The following is a 14,007-nucleotide window of genomic DNA, read 5'->3' as shown; positions in this document are numbered from 1 at the left end:
TCAAGCACGTTGCATTGTACTATGTACGACCTCCCTGGCTGCCTTTCTGCTTCTGGCTGTCATACTTGGCTAATGCGGCGCGCATCTGGGCGTTTGCGAGCCGGACCACGTCGTTTTCCGCCTTTGTCTGGGCGTTCATCACTCGTAGCAGCTCGGCTGCGCGTTTGATGGCTTCAACGTCGCTTGCAGTATCGGGACTGGAGTTAGGGGTTGGACTCGATAGTGGGACCGTGTTGGATGAGCCGTTGCTGGGTTCTGGTACTGCCATGACGCGGGGTGTGTGTGGTGTGAGAAGAGGGTGGTCGTCACAGACATAAGGGTCTGGTGCTGTCGAGCAGCCATCACTTTATCAGCGACCAAGAACAATGAGTGGCCGGCCAGCTGCCATCAGTGACCAGACGTCAAAAGTTCTGCTGAGGGATGCATTGTATGCCGTCTACTGCGTTGGGACCAAGGACATCAACCCGCTCATTCCAGGATCAGCAAGTTTCACGACCTCGTCCCATGTCCACCCCCTTGCCTGCATCCCGCGTTCAACCTCATGCCAGAACACATCCACCTGTCCCAGCCCACCTGCCACCACGAGAAGTGCCTTCTCGTCTCCAAGGGCGGCCACCAGCGGCTCGAGGGTATCCACGACCTCGGAGGCAACTTTGCGCACGATGCGAAGGGCCTCGCCGTCCCCTGCCCGTGCAGCGTCGACTGCAATGCGGGTACACGCCGCAATCCTGCGTTTGCGCTCCGAATCGGCCAAGGACGGCGCCAGCGTGTTGTCCAACCCAGCACACGCTGTGATCAGGCGGTTGGCCTGGTCAACCGCGAGGCCAAAGTGTAGCAACACGGCGCTGTGCCAGGAGCGTAATGGGCGGTTGTTGGCCGAAAAGGTCAAGACGCTCTTGACAGCCGCCTTGCCCAGACTCCATCCGCTGCCTTCGTCGCCGAGCAGTGGACCCCACCCGCCGCTGCGGGCCACTTGTTGCGCGCGCTCGCCGTCGGCGTCCTTGCGCCAGAGAAGCCCGAGTGATCCCGTGCCGCAGATCAACGTGACGCACGCGTCGACACTGCGTCCAGCAAGGGGAGCGACGAGGAGCTCTGCGTCGCCTGTGAGTCGGAGATGGGGGCCGAGCAGGGGTTCGAGGTGCGGGAACAGCAGCGCGTGGTCGGGTGGACGCGCGCAGCCAGCGTACCCGGCCCACACGGCTGTGAAGCCAGAGTCGCCCGCAGCTGATGGAGGCCAGGAGAGCGCTGCGTGCGAGTCCTTCTGGGCCAACGCCGCGAGCGCGTTCGAGACTGCTTCCTTTGTTGCCGTGAGACACACGTCGAGTCCAAACGTCCTGGTAGAGACGTCAGTCGCTGTGACCTGGACAGTCGCTCAGCGGCACCCACAGGTTCGATGGTCCTGCCTCTCCGCGAGCAATGATTGGGACAGTGCTACTGGATGCGACATAGGCGACAGTCGCGCTCGTCTTGGTGCCCCCGCCATCAATGCAGAGGTAATGCGACATTGGATGGATTCGTCGAGTTGAGTGTGGAGGTCGTAGAGTTGATGGGCCTGTCCAGTTGTTCACGGTTGATTTTGGTTTCTTGGTGGCCGTCCTAGGCACAGCGCAGTCTGTGCAGTGTGAGAAGCCGAGTGGCGAGGTAACTGAGCCCCACCAACGCTATTGTTGCAACGGCAACAGCTGTGGAACGCGTGTCGGTAAACTGGCCGACTAATGCGGCGATTGCTTGAGCGTCCACCCTCTCGGCCCTCTCCCTACCTGCAGGAATGGCACTTTCAAGGTCCTGACTGAACCCAGTGTCCGCGCTTCGGTGGATCGGTGGCGTATGTCAGCTTGTGGCAATTGTGCAGCTTGCGCAGCTCGACATGTGAGCACGAGGTCTTGGGTGCAGGTGATCTCCAGAACAAGGTGGGCAGTCACAAGCCGACAAGGTCGGCGAGCTTACCACCAGTCACAACAGCTCGGGATCTTGGTTTGCCATCGGGAACACGATTGCCGACACGGCGTGGATGCTTTGCTCGGCGAGTGTGTGTCTCGGCGAGAGCAGCGGGCTGTTGCTATCGTCTCTGATGGCTCGGGGAGTCTTGGAGGTCACCTCGTTATCGGCAAGTGTGGGAACATCGCGGTATCTGAGCAGAGGACGGCAGTGGGTGCCAACAGCGCTGGCAGCCCCGCCGCATAGGTAGCCGCTGGGTGTGAGGTACTGCAACCAGCCGTACGCCGTCGTCTATTCTCGGTGGACTCGGCCCGCCTTTGATAACCCCCCAGTGGCCAGTGGCCAGTGGAATCTTGGCATCGAGCACATGGGTCGTACCGGTCAGTGAACAGGTGACAGAAAGGGAGGCGTGTGTGCCATGTGTACACCAAGACTGGTACCCGGTCTTGCTGTCTGCCATGCACCAAGGCGGTGGAACTGCTCTTGCCAATAGCTTCTTCCCTCCTGTTCCATTCTCGACAGGTGCAGCCCTTGTCGACGTATCCAGTTCTTCAGCTTGCCTATTGCATAGTGGCGACGACAATAACAGAGCAGACACAATGCATCATTCTTTGGCTACGATATGTGTACCACGATTAACCAGCCCATCTGGCGCTGCGAATTACTTCCCAATACTCTCCCCTCACTCGTACTCGTTACCGCTTCTGCAAGATGTTTCCCCAGACACACACACACACACACACACACTCTAGTGCTGCATCGTAGGAACGTCCTTCTCGTGCATGTGCTGGTGGGCGATCTTGTTCTTGGCACCGGGGCTGTCGTCTTCGTCGCTGACAAACTCTCCGCGCTTCTCCATATCGGTCGGCTCGGTGATCATGAAGACGGCGGGAAGCGCGCAGATGAGGGCAGCGACGATGATGACCCAGTTGGAAATGAACTGCTTGCGAGCAGCGAGGTGGTTGGCGGTGAGGCGGTAGGCGACGGCACCTGAAGTATATGTCAGCTGTGTCTTCGCCGAAGTCAGTTGAACTCACCACCGACACACTGCATGGACTTGTAGACACCGACAAAGCGCGCAGCCTCCTTGGGGGTGTTGCAGAGCGCGCCCAGCATCCAGTAGGCAAAGCCCTGCCAGAAGGCATCGAGCATACCGTAGAAGATGTACAAGAAAGCGGGGCCGACGTAGAGCTTGCCGTCGGAAAAGTCGATAAAGTTGAGCTTGTCCTGAGCCTCGAACCAGTTCTCGTACGCGAGACCACCGCCCATGATGACGTTGCCCATGACAAAGACAAAGGCCCACGCGCAAAGCGCGCGGCGGGGACGGGTGAACCATGGCATGTCACAGATCAGACCGATGGCGGCACCGCCGAACATCTGGGCACCCCAGTAGAGGGCCGAGTTGAGGGAACGCGCGCGGAGGGTGAACGACTTGCCGTTGACAATGTTCTGCTGGTAGCTGGGTTTCGTAAGCGTGAGTTTGTGTGGGCTATCAACGGTGGCAAAAACTCACCTGTAGAACCAGTTGGCGGCAAAGCAGAGGGGCAGGAGGAAGAGAATACGAGGCTCGTCCTTGAGCTTGAGCATGTGGAAGAACTCGCGCTTGGCGGTCTGGGTGAAGTTCTGCCACCAGTGCATGGGCTCCTCGTCCGAGTGACGGATGGGGACGACGTGGGTGCCGTTGGAGCGGATGACCTTCTCGGAGGGGAGGAGGAAGAAGCAGAGGACCCAACCAATGATCATGATGACCATGAAGGCAACGTACGTGCCGTCGTTGACGGTGCCAGCCTTGATACGGTTGTAGTTGAGGCCGAGCGAGATGAACGAGCCAATCATACCGCCAAAGTTGAAGATGATCCAGAAGACCATGATGGAGAGACCCTTCTTGTTGGGGAGCGGGTATGACAGCATGATGGCACCCTGGCAGACCCAGAGGAAGGAGGCGCCGAGACCCAGGATCGCACCCGACGCAATGACAAAGGCGCCGTTGTGGGTGTGGTTGTAGCAGAGAAGGGAGCCGGTGTAAAGCGCATAAGTCCAGCCGCCCAGGATGATGGTGCGGATACCGAAGATGTCAAAGACGGGCTGCGCGACGAGGAGACCTGTAGCAGCACCGACTGAGAGGAGGGCGACTGATGCGTTGGCACCAACCTGTTGATAACGTCAGCCACGGCCATCGTTGATGGATCGATCGCCATTTCTAATGGAGACTGATGGGCACTCACAGTGGGGTCAAGCTGACCGGAACCACCCATGCCCGAGATGGCATTGTACATGCCTGGCAGACAGAAACAGCAAAACGACACGATGATCGTCTGCGTCCATGCGCTAGCGTACCAGCGGTAGAACCCAGAGCGCTGAGACTTGGGGGCAGCGACCATGTCGCGCGAGCCCGACTCGGGGTCGTCGTTGGAGAGCGACATCTTGATGTCGGTTGGAGGATTTGTCTCAATGGCCGTCGTCATCGCGCGACTTGTGGGTTGGCGAGGTTGTGATATGTGATGGGTCCAGTTGGTCACGGGCGACAAAGTATGGGGTAGGAGACGACAAAATCCTAGGAGCTAGGAGCTGGATGTGGGCCCCGTGTCGCCCATGGTGCGACTTATACAACCTCGCGTCGAGTGATGGACGCCTTGACGCCTCGCGGGGTGTGTCGGTCGGGAACAGGGTGGGATCCTCACATTGGGAGGCGTCCAGGTTACGCGGCGTCGTCCACCCCTCTCATCCCCTTCGTCGGCGAGCTCACCTCGCCGGCGAGTTTGGACGCGCCGGCAAGCTTGCCGACGACGGAAAAGCTCCTTGCCCTGTGGCTTCACGCCGTGTCTTATCGCTCAACGGGCAACCCCGGCGGCAATGTCGGTGGCAACAGGCGACCGGTTCTCTCAGCAACGCGGGGTGTTTGCCGTCATGCTATCAACGATATCACGCCGATGTGTGAGTCGCGTGCCAGCAAGGATGTGTTTGTGGGGATGGAAAGATACCAGTCATTCCGGCGCAGATAGGACTCTGGAGCGTCCGTTTGTGGACCCTGGCGGACGTGCCGAGTGAGTGACGGCAAACCCCGCCTAACGGGGGACAACTGACATTTGCTCGGCTGACCACGGTCATACTCCAGAAACTGCTCTTGTCGGGAGCGACACGGTTAAGCATTGGTTTATCTATTTGGCTGTTTTGATGGCATTTGAAGGGCCGATCGGTTGGTCTGTGGCGAGTGTGGCCAACGGCCCAGCGCTGGCAATCTTTCATTCAACGCAACCGGGTGGAACCATTCGACGTCCGCGGCCGAAAGCAAAGCTGCTCCCTGTTGCCATATAGATGCTGTTCATACCACGGCCATCGATTCTACTCTATTTACGGCAGTCACAGGTGATACCCCCTACGACGGAGTCCTCCACTGCTGGTTGACATTTCGGTAGTCACAAGTCCAGACCTGGAGCTGCGTGCCGTCCGCCACGTTACCGTCGGTGAGGTCGATGCAGAGGTCGGTCTCGCTGAGCTTGAACGTGCTCTCACCATTGGGCGTCCAGGTCTGCTGGGGGATGAGAGCGCACTCGCGCAGCTGGAGCTTGGACCCGTCCGACGGGCTGTCGCCAGCGTCCAGGCAGTGCTTCTCGAACCCCACGGCAAATAGGTTGCCGCTGAAACCCTGGAACTGCCACTGCTGCTTCTTGGACTGGTCGCATTCGGCGCTGTGGATGTTGTCAGCTGGAAAGAGAACCGATAGTGGATGCTTACATTACAACAGGAAGCTCGTTCTGGACGTTGTTCTCCGAGACCGCCATGCACATGCGCGGCGTGTCCGGCGGTGTGGCACCGCTGTACAGGGGGATGAACTTGCCGATGTAGCTCTCACCAGGAGCAAGCGGAGCGGCAGCGGCAAGGGCAGCAAGGACGCTGGTGAGGGCGAAGAGCTTGGTAAGCATTGTGTGAAGGAGGTAGCTTGTTGGTGGTACTGTAGAGTTTGTTGAATTGATGTAGTTGTGGACTGTGGTCGCCGACCGTCGTGCTTTATGCCAAATCGGATGCTAGAGTGCAGCTCTTTCACCACTGTGGACGAGGCAATGTGACACCAGCTGGCAGTGGGCAAAATTGCATCGCTATACACAGCTGATGAGTCGTGCTGTCCGCCAACGCTGTTCTGGTAACGCTTTGGTTCCTGTTTGCGCTGCTCGAACCGTGGATACCGTTGTTCCTGCCAAGGAGCCAGCTCGTGTCGCCGACATCTCCAGATGGACGGCTTACGCTTCACGTCGTCATGCTGTTGACCAAGGCACTCTTCATGCCGGGTATACCGTGCGGCGTGTGGTCGGTAGCTGCACCGCCGGTAACTGTAAGTACTGTACTCAGTGCTACCAACGCTTCCCATCACAACCCCACTTCAATCCTCCAAAATGCTCCGCCGATGGAATCGTGGCTGCAAAGAACTCACAACAATACACCAACAATGACAGGCGACTGTATGGGCCGAATCAATAGGCATGGATTGACGGTGCGTGCGAGCTCTGGATGAAATGTCAGAACAGTGACCTGGCTACCCCAATGCAAAACTGCATTCCAATGGAGGTTGGACGTGCCACGCGGGCCGGAGACTAAAGCCATCTACCTCGTTCTGACCACCTCAACCCCTCCTCCCGTCCACGGTCCAAAAGGGAAGCGCTGCGACCTCTGAGAGATCACAGGGAAGCTGTAGAGAAGGTCCGACTGGGAATCGAACCCAGATTACAAGAACGATTCGAGTGGATCGACGAGCTCGAGGAGGAGCTGTCGGCACTGGATCAGAATCTTGTGTACTAACCGTTATACGATCAGACCGGCTTGTGCATGGTTTCCCGCTATGGTTTGCGACCTGTAGACCTCGGAGAGGTGTTGCGTGACCAGCAGATGGTCGGACAGGGCTCGCAGAGGCGTGTAGAAGTGGAAGGGAGGGCCCGAGGAAGGTGAGGAGGTGGGCGGGGCGGCCCGAGGTTCCTGCGGAAAACGCCGACACGGCTGCTCCTCTTGGTCCAGAAGCTTCACCCATCCGAGCTGGCCCGGCGCAACTTGGTGTTAGTGCGATCTACTTCCACGGAAGAGACTGTACCCATGGGCAAGGCGGGCCAGGGGGCTTCGAATTGTCGAAAACCGACCACACCGCCGATCCTCCGCCGCCACAATTCGCCGGTCCATGTTCACTTCCACCAACATTCTCCTTGCCTCCGACCTTCAACCGTCCGTCATTCTCTTTCCACACGTCCAATGCATGCAAGTAAGAGCATCTTCCGCATCCTCTCATGCAGGAGAACACAGCAGAGGTGGCAATGTGGCGGAGTGGTTAACGCGATTGACTCGAAATCAATTTCCTTCGGGAGCACATGTTCGAATCATGTCATTGTCGGCCTACAGGCAAGGAGAGCGTGCGAGCGGTCTTCTCTTTTGGTGTGGGGGTGGGTGAGAAGAGTGGTGAAGAGGAGCTGCACCTTTTGGGGTCCCGGGGGACGAGGTTGGGAGTGGGGTTGAGACGGAGTAGTGATCCTGCGGGTGGGTTTGTTCTGCCACAGTGTGTCATTCACCCCACCTGTCTTCAGTGTGTGTGTGGAGGAGTACGAGTATATATATCCCCGGCCTGGAGCATATTAGAGGCAAATGTGGTGCCCGTGAAGTGTTGAGGTTTGGACGAGGGAAGGTGATGACAACAAAACAAACCATGTATGACTTGTTGTAGACGAGCACCAGTGGGCTGCCAACTGACCAATTGATCTGGCACTGTACATCTTCTCGAGGACTCCCATGTCTGTGTATATACCACTTGGTCGTCATGTACATTGCACACCGTGTATGTCTCGTGCCATTTTCGCCGCCCCGCTTCCTCCTTCCCGAAAAGCACACATCCCCTCCCTTGCCTGGCCGGTCCCCTCTCAATCCCGCACCCCTCCTCGTGCGGCCTCCAAATCAACCGGGAGCTCAGCCTGATCCACTGTGGGCCTTGGACACTGGCACCGCCAAACCCGATCCTCCCGTGACCCCGTTCACAGACGTCGTCCTCGTGATCCGGTATGCGCGCGGCCTGTCGGGCCACAGGCCCTTGAGGTACGGCCAGCGCTGGAACTTGGTTCCGTACTGCGCCTCGAGCTCGGCGCCTGTCCTGGGCGTGCCGTCTTCAACCTGGACATCCGTAGCGTCGCCCGCGGCGGTGGTGCATGGTGCGGAATGGGGTTTGGCGGCGGTACCGGGCAGCAGAGCGAGCGACTCGGCCGTCAACATCCCGGGCTTGGGTTTAGGCTTGGGCGTGGGCTTGGGCTTGGGCTTGTTGGGCTCGACGGGGCTGGGCGATGGCGAGGGCGATGGCGAAGGCGAGGGTGAGGGCGAGGGTGAGGGCGTGTCCCACGGCGCTTTGGGACGCTGCGGGCCCCATTTGGTAAAGTCCAGCCCGTACTCGGCGAGCAAGGCGGGAATGGACAGGTGCTCGCCCGTGATCTGCGAGACGAGGTCGTCACCTTCCACGAGCCAGTTTTCGATAATCGCCTCGTCGTCGAGCACCCAGCGGTCAAACTTGGTCTCGCGCACGGGTTTGGTAGAGCGCTTGGGAAGAGGGGTGCGGCGGGGCAGACGGGGTTGGAGTGTAGCCTGGCGCGGGCGCGAGGACGGCGACGGGGGACGCAATGGAGCGGGCCGGGGTGACGCTGGAGCTGGGGAGGTCGTCACGGCCGGCACTGGAGTGGGTGGGGGTGGGGCCGGGGGTGTGAGGGGGTCCTGGTCGCTCGACATCTGGGAGTCAGCTCTAGAAGAGACCACCGCCTAGCTCACCGGTGGTTATGGTTAAGGCTTGAAGTTGGTGGAGCCTTGACAGAGCGGTGAGAAGTAATGGACAAGTTAAGGAGGAGCATGCGGTCGCACGACCATCGACGCCCTTGCACAAGACGATCACCGAAGACAATGACGAACGACGGCCTTCGGATTCCAACTTGCCGCTAAGAAGGGGCGACACGAGGGGGCCAGAGGTGGGAATGTGAAGGAGAAAGGAGGTACATGCTTGGGATGGACTGTGTTGTCCGTGGGCCCGGGGTCTAGAATCTAAGAGTGTTGGAGGTGTTGCAAGCTTGGTGATGGTGTGGCGCCACGCTTGGAATCATCTCCAGCGACTACGCATATACGCATACTGCGCGGCTATGCAGCTGCGCGCTCGTTTCCTTTACTGCACGACGCAGCAGGCAGCCTTTTGCCACCAAGGACGCTCCCCAGCTCTCACGACGCCGTACTCATCGGCCCAAGGATCACTCGGCGCCGAGCTGGCGGACGTGGCCGTAGAGTGCAATGATGTCGGACGGCTGGGCCTTGACGCGGCCCAGTTGGTGGCCTTGTTGTTACAATCGCATGTCGGGCGTACGGTCCCACACTCGCTGCATGGGATGGCCACGTATTGATCGGTCTTGTTACGTGTGCGAAGAGTGTTTGCTACAACGCTACTTGCGAGGTTGCTTGTCGAGGCCGTGAAATGGTTGTCGTTGATGGAGCCCTTGTATGCCTTCTGGGGGAAGGTCGGTGGCGAGGGAGTGGAGTAGGCCATGGTCGGGGTGGGATGGAAGAGGGAGGAGGGGTGAGTGTGCAATTGCAATCTCCACAAGTTGCAAGAGATATCGATGAGCATCGCTCGCAGGCTGGAATTCTCCATCATTGCGCGTGCCGTGGTGACGTAGCCATCGACTGCGGACGTGGTGGCGATGCTGGCACAGTCTGGCTCGCACGCTGCGCGACTGCCGCGTCCGTCGTCAAAGTTCGGAACCTCTTTTCGTCGCCGACGCGACGCATTCAGCCCCCCAAATGAGCAAGCACAAGACAAAGGTCACCAGGGAAGCATGAGTTCATATGTAGGTGTGTTGGCTGCGTGGGTGACCCCTTTTGGGAGCATAGGGTTTGGCACCAAAGAGGGACTTGATGCCTAACCGTAGCCTCTCCTTCACTCACGACAGTGGCGGCTACAGTGGCCAGTGGTCTCTTTTAAGCTTCAGTTTCGTGTACATCCCTGTATCCCTGTTCTATTGTGTCTTGTTCTGCAGGTTCACATGTCTGGACAAGAGGCAAGAGAACCAAAAGTGTCTGTCCGTCCTGCGTCCACGTCCACCACTTGCAGCCTGGCACCCCAACTGGCTTCCCTCGCCGTATAGACCAATAGATCTGCCTTGGAAGGCAGGCTCCTGCTGACGGTTGCTCGCCAAGATAACATCCGAATGCGACACAATGAGCCAATGACTTGAACCTGAATGCGCGTGTCGCTGCTCCCCCACCTGGCTGGCGGAGACACTCGTCCAAGAAAGCACCACCTTGATCAAATTCAAGGATTACAATTTTCAATTAGTCTCGGCATAACCATGGCGGGGTTCCTAATGAGCCTGCCCAGACACAAAGCAGAGACCCTGCTGCCCGTGTTGTCGGTGTCTCTGGCCTCTGTGGACCTCTGGTCTTGGCAAATGCGGCCCGTCTGGCACGTCTACACAAATAACTTGGAATTCGCGCGATACGCGTGATAGGCTTGTCGACAAAGTAGGATACTGGATATACTGGCTTTACGAGCTGGTCGCCTATCGGCCAACCGGCCCAAGGACGGCACCTCCGCTTTGTCGTCGCCTGTCGTCACCAACGCGTCTCCAGCAAGCACACTGGCTCTTGCGCTTGGTGTTTCCTATGCATGTACTGTACTCGTTCTCCGGCCCTTGTTTTGCATGTAAGCACTCCCCAGAACCTCTGCTGCAATATAGATATATTAGAAGCGGGTTTAGATGGTCAATGATGATTGTAAATCGATTAGAAATGGGCCCAATTGAGTCAGGCGATGGTCACCCATCCCGTAACTGTCTACCGCTCTAAGCAATGTGACCATGGTGAGACAACACGGGCCCGCGTCTCTCTCTCGAGGTCCTCTTCCCGCCTATAGAGACACCCCCATTTGCAGTTGATAGACCACTACTGCTCCCCGGGCCGGCGGCGGGGGGTCGTTGGCCTACTCCGGAGCTTCTCCGCGCGGCCTCCGCATCCGGTGTCGGTCACTCACATCTTGCTTTTGCCGTCACCCGCCCCCGGCCCCGCACGCCGCCCCGCTTGCTGCCCCGCCCTGCCCCGCCCCCGCGGTCGCGCTCGTCGTCAACTGGTGTGTCGTCTGTTACTCACCCCATCCATCCCTCCATCCACCCCCACCACCACCACTACCTCGCTGCCCTCCACCATGCCCGACTCACAGGAGAGGACACGCACCACCAAGGCTTGCGTAGCCTGCTCCATCCGCAAAATCAAGTGCGACGGATCAAAGCCATGTGCCCACTGCGTCCGCTTCTTCTCCGGAGAGTGCTTCTACACCACCGCAAAGAAACGAGGTCCACCAAAGGGATGCCCAGCACGTGGAGGCCATCGTAAACGCCAGGCCATCGCTGCCGAGAACGCTGCCAACGCGAATGCAGCCGCGGGCGTCGCCGTCGCTCAGGTTGTCGGCACGAGCAGTGGGTCTTCCCACGCCGCCGCCCACATGGACATGGACATGCGAAGCGTTCACCAAGGGGCGCTGAGTCAACCGGCCCGTGGCCTCCTACTGAAGGAGTCCCCCGACCAACAACCCTCTCAGTTCCATCCAAAGTCGAGTCCCAACACGTCTGTGTTTGATGAGGTCCTGCTCAACAACCTGGGCATCCCCTCTGGCATCCCGTCGACGGACCTTAGCTTTGGTGTGACAGACACTGACAGCATGTTTCGATCCCCGCAAACGGACACGACCACTGCCCAGTCCCCTATCGCCCCTTACCTTCCTCCACGCCGGCGCAACACGGCTCCCAGCGTCTGGTCGCCGCCAAACCTGATCATGCCGTCGTCGCCCAACGTCTCCATGCCTTCGCAAGCAGCCCGCGCCGGCTTGTCGTCACAGACGATAGACGAGCTCCTCACCGTCTTTGAGACCTTTATCCACCCCCACTGGCCAGTCATCTACGTTCCGGCGTTGCGCAGCTTGCGACAGCTGGAGACCCAGTGTCCCTTGGTGTTTGACGCCATTCTCGCCGTCTCTGCTGCCAATGCCGACTTTGAGCCCGAGGAGGGATCCATCACGTTGACCGACTCTGCCAACGCGGCCCAGCTGTCGACCGCATGCGATTATCTCTGCGAGAGCGTCCGCCAACGCATCATGGCCCACCTCACCATCAACACCCATCCTGACCGCAAGCCATCGCTTCAGACCGTGCAGGCATTGATATTCGTCGCCCTCGTCGACCTCGGATGCGGTCGCAAGCCCCTCTCGTACCAGATGGTTGGTTTTGCATGCCGCATGGCAGTCGACATTGGGCTCCACACTCGCCGCACATCAAGCGCCCCCCACCCACGAGACAGCCGCGAGATCCAAGAACGCTCGCGCACCATCTGGAGCTGCTACCTGATTGACAAGATGACCGCGGCCGTGTCCCAACGTCCACCATGTCTGAGGCTGATCGACATTGACGCGCCTCGGCCGTCTACCATGGAGCGTGACGAGCTCGACCTCTGGCTCTCTGGAAAGCCATACATGCTGCTCGCCGAGGCATCGCACGACACAATGGTGTGCATGAAGTCGCACACGCTGTCGTCGTTCAACGCCTGGATTGACGTCATGGCCCTCATGGAACTCATCCTCGACCAAGTGTACCGCCCCAGCACCCGGCACGCGCGCATGGATGGTCACCAAGTGGAGGGTTACGACGAGGCGGTCATGCACATTGACGCCGAGCTGCGCAAATGGCGTTCTACGCTTCCACACCACCTGCAGTGGTCGGACGACGACGACAATGCGCACCGCAACGTCGGCCTGCACATGCTTACGTGTCGTGGATGGTACTATATCTGCATCCTCCTCTTGCACCGCCCTCAAGTCCCGTATTTGGACAGCAACGAAGACTCGGCGGATGTGGACGCCAGCGAAGCGCTCATGGGCCTCAGCGAACCGTTCCACAGCGACATGTCCAGCTACCGCGTCCCGAGGGCCCTCGACGCGTCCCGCCACGCGGCAACGTCCATCTGTAAGATCATGGAGTCGTACGAAACGACGTTTCGCGTCCGCAAGTTTGCGTCCTCGTGGGTGTACCTTGCCTTCCAAGCCGGCACCGTGCACGCCGGTCTTGCGGCGCATGTCCCCTCAGCATCACTCGCCTCTGGTCTGTCCCCATCGCGAGCCGAGAGTCTCCGTCATCTCGAACAGTGCATCGGCTGGCTGAGCCAGATTGCCCACCAGTGGTCCAGCGCAAGTCGCCACGTCGAGATTTTGCGCAAGCTATCGGCAGTGGGCGCGCGCACGCGTCCGCCGTCGCCGTCGCGCGGGACCGAGGCGAGCGGTAGCGAAGGCGCGGCCTTCCTCCCGACGATGGACCGCTTCGAGCCCAACGACAATGGTTCCGGTTCCTTGCCAGGCGGCCTCACGGCCATGGACTTGGATGCGTGGATGCTCCTGTGGGCCTCCATGCCCACGGCCGGAGACGACATTACGCTCTGGCAGCAGTGCTTCCCGAACATGACGTAGGGCGGAGGTTTCTCACCCCAGTTGTATGTAGCGTCGTGATTCTATGTAGAGTGCCCCCCGCCCTTCCTCCTGTATGTTACCAGTTTTGTACGCACCATTTTGTCCTCACCTGTGCACCGACCACATGCATGCACAAAAAACCAAATGTAGATGCATGTACCCACAAAAGGGTTGGGGTTGTACCCCCTGGTCCTACCTATCGGTTTCAGCGGCGGTCTCCTCTCCACCTTCCGTACAGTACTAGGAAAGGACGGTAGTGTCAAGATTCGAACCTCGGACCGGGTCACTGGGGGGGTTCCCCTCTTGCGTCGAGCTAGTCGTTTGGACGGTGACTCCCTCGCCAAACGACCTTTGCCGTTTAATAGGATCGTTTATACATCTTGACAGAGACTGCAGTTAAGTAACTGTTTAGGTGACCTAATTTTATTTTTTCCTATTGAAACTGAATTCCTAATGCACAATCTCTCCCTGTCATCACCGCGTCTCATCTCAGTATCTCAGTCTTGCCTTGGAAGAGCATGTGCCGGCGTGCCTACCAGAGGCATCACAACATGCACAACACCAGC

The 14,007-nt window shown here is 59.0% G+C and overlaps 7 protein-coding genes and 2 non-coding genes across 9 annotated transcripts; 2 read left to right on the top strand and 7 right to left on the bottom strand.

The window, feature by feature from the left end:
• Nucleotides 1-19: 19 nt before the first annotated feature.
• EHS24_009396 (uncharacterized protein) lies at nucleotides 20-268 on the bottom strand (the record flags this gene model as incomplete). The annotated part of the gene is made up of 1 exon (XM_028624681.1): nucleotides 20-268. One exon carries the CDS (start codon nucleotides 266-268, stop codon nucleotides 20-22), a length of 249 nt encoding a protein of 82 aa, XP_028474849.1.
• A 168-nt stretch (nucleotides 269-436) lies between these two features.
• On the bottom strand, nucleotides 437-1,505 carry EHS24_009395 (uncharacterized protein; the record flags this gene model as incomplete). The annotated part of the gene is made up of 2 exons (XM_028624680.1): nucleotides 437-1,334; nucleotides 1,387-1,505. 2 exons carry the CDS (start codon nucleotides 1,503-1,505, stop codon nucleotides 437-439), a joined length of 1,017 nt encoding a protein of 338 aa, XP_028474848.1.
• Nucleotides 1,506-2,686: 1,181 nt separating this feature from the next.
• EHS24_009394 (uncharacterized protein) lies at nucleotides 2,687-4,361 on the bottom strand (the record flags this gene model as incomplete). The annotated part of the gene is made up of 4 exons (XM_028624679.1): nucleotides 2,687-2,928; nucleotides 2,976-3,397; nucleotides 3,452-4,089; nucleotides 4,164-4,361. 4 exons carry the CDS (start codon nucleotides 4,359-4,361, stop codon nucleotides 2,687-2,689), a joined length of 1,500 nt encoding a protein of 499 aa, XP_028474847.1.
• Nucleotides 4,362-5,314: 953 nt separating this feature from the next.
• On the bottom strand, nucleotides 5,315-5,861 carry EHS24_009393 (uncharacterized protein; the record flags this gene model as incomplete). The annotated part of the gene is made up of 2 exons (XM_028624678.1): nucleotides 5,315-5,627; nucleotides 5,674-5,861. 2 exons carry the CDS (start codon nucleotides 5,859-5,861, stop codon nucleotides 5,315-5,317), a joined length of 501 nt encoding a protein of 166 aa, XP_028474846.1.
• A 770-nt stretch (nucleotides 5,862-6,631) lies between these two features.
• EHS24_009392 lies at nucleotides 6,632-6,750 on the bottom strand. Its single transcript has one exon. It is a non-coding gene; the product is annotated as a tRNA-Gln (tRNA).
• Nucleotides 6,751-7,231: 481 nt separating this feature from the next.
• EHS24_009391 lies at nucleotides 7,232-7,312 on the top strand. The gene has a single exon. It is a non-coding gene; the product is annotated as a tRNA-Ser (tRNA).
• A 566-nt stretch (nucleotides 7,313-7,878) lies between these two features.
• Nucleotides 7,879-8,682, bottom strand: EHS24_009390 (uncharacterized protein; the record flags this gene model as incomplete). The annotated part of the gene is made up of 1 exon (XM_028624677.1): nucleotides 7,879-8,682. The coding sequence occupies one exon, from the start codon at nucleotides 8,680-8,682 to the stop codon at nucleotides 7,879-7,881; it is 804 nt and encodes a 267-aa protein (XP_028474845.1).
• A 506-nt stretch (nucleotides 8,683-9,188) lies between these two features.
• On the bottom strand, nucleotides 9,189-9,481 carry EHS24_009389 (uncharacterized protein; the record flags this gene model as incomplete). The annotated part of the gene is made up of 2 exons (XM_028624676.1): nucleotides 9,189-9,271; nucleotides 9,310-9,481. The coding sequence occupies 2 exons, from the start codon at nucleotides 9,479-9,481 to the stop codon at nucleotides 9,189-9,191; spliced, it is 255 nt and encodes an 84-aa protein (XP_028474844.1).
• A 1,653-nt stretch (nucleotides 9,482-11,134) lies between these two features.
• On the top strand, nucleotides 11,135-13,441 carry EHS24_009388 (uncharacterized protein; the record flags this gene model as incomplete). Its single annotated transcript, XM_028624675.1, has 1 exon — nucleotides 11,135-13,441. One exon carries the CDS (start codon nucleotides 11,135-11,137, stop codon nucleotides 13,439-13,441), a length of 2,307 nt encoding a protein of 768 aa, XP_028474843.1.
• Between the last annotated feature and the right edge of the window lie 566 nt (nucleotides 13,442-14,007).

Source organism: Apiotrichum porosum (assembly GCF_003942205.1).
Source record: "Apiotrichum porosum strain DSM 27194 chromosome Unknown scaffold_9, whole genome shotgun sequence".
In the NCBI taxonomy this organism is placed as follows: domain Eukaryota; kingdom Fungi; phylum Basidiomycota; class Tremellomycetes; order Trichosporonales; family Trichosporonaceae; genus Apiotrichum; species Apiotrichum porosum.
The sequence above is the reverse complement of the archived record's forward strand: the minus strand, read 5'-3'. Positions and strand labels throughout refer to the sequence as shown.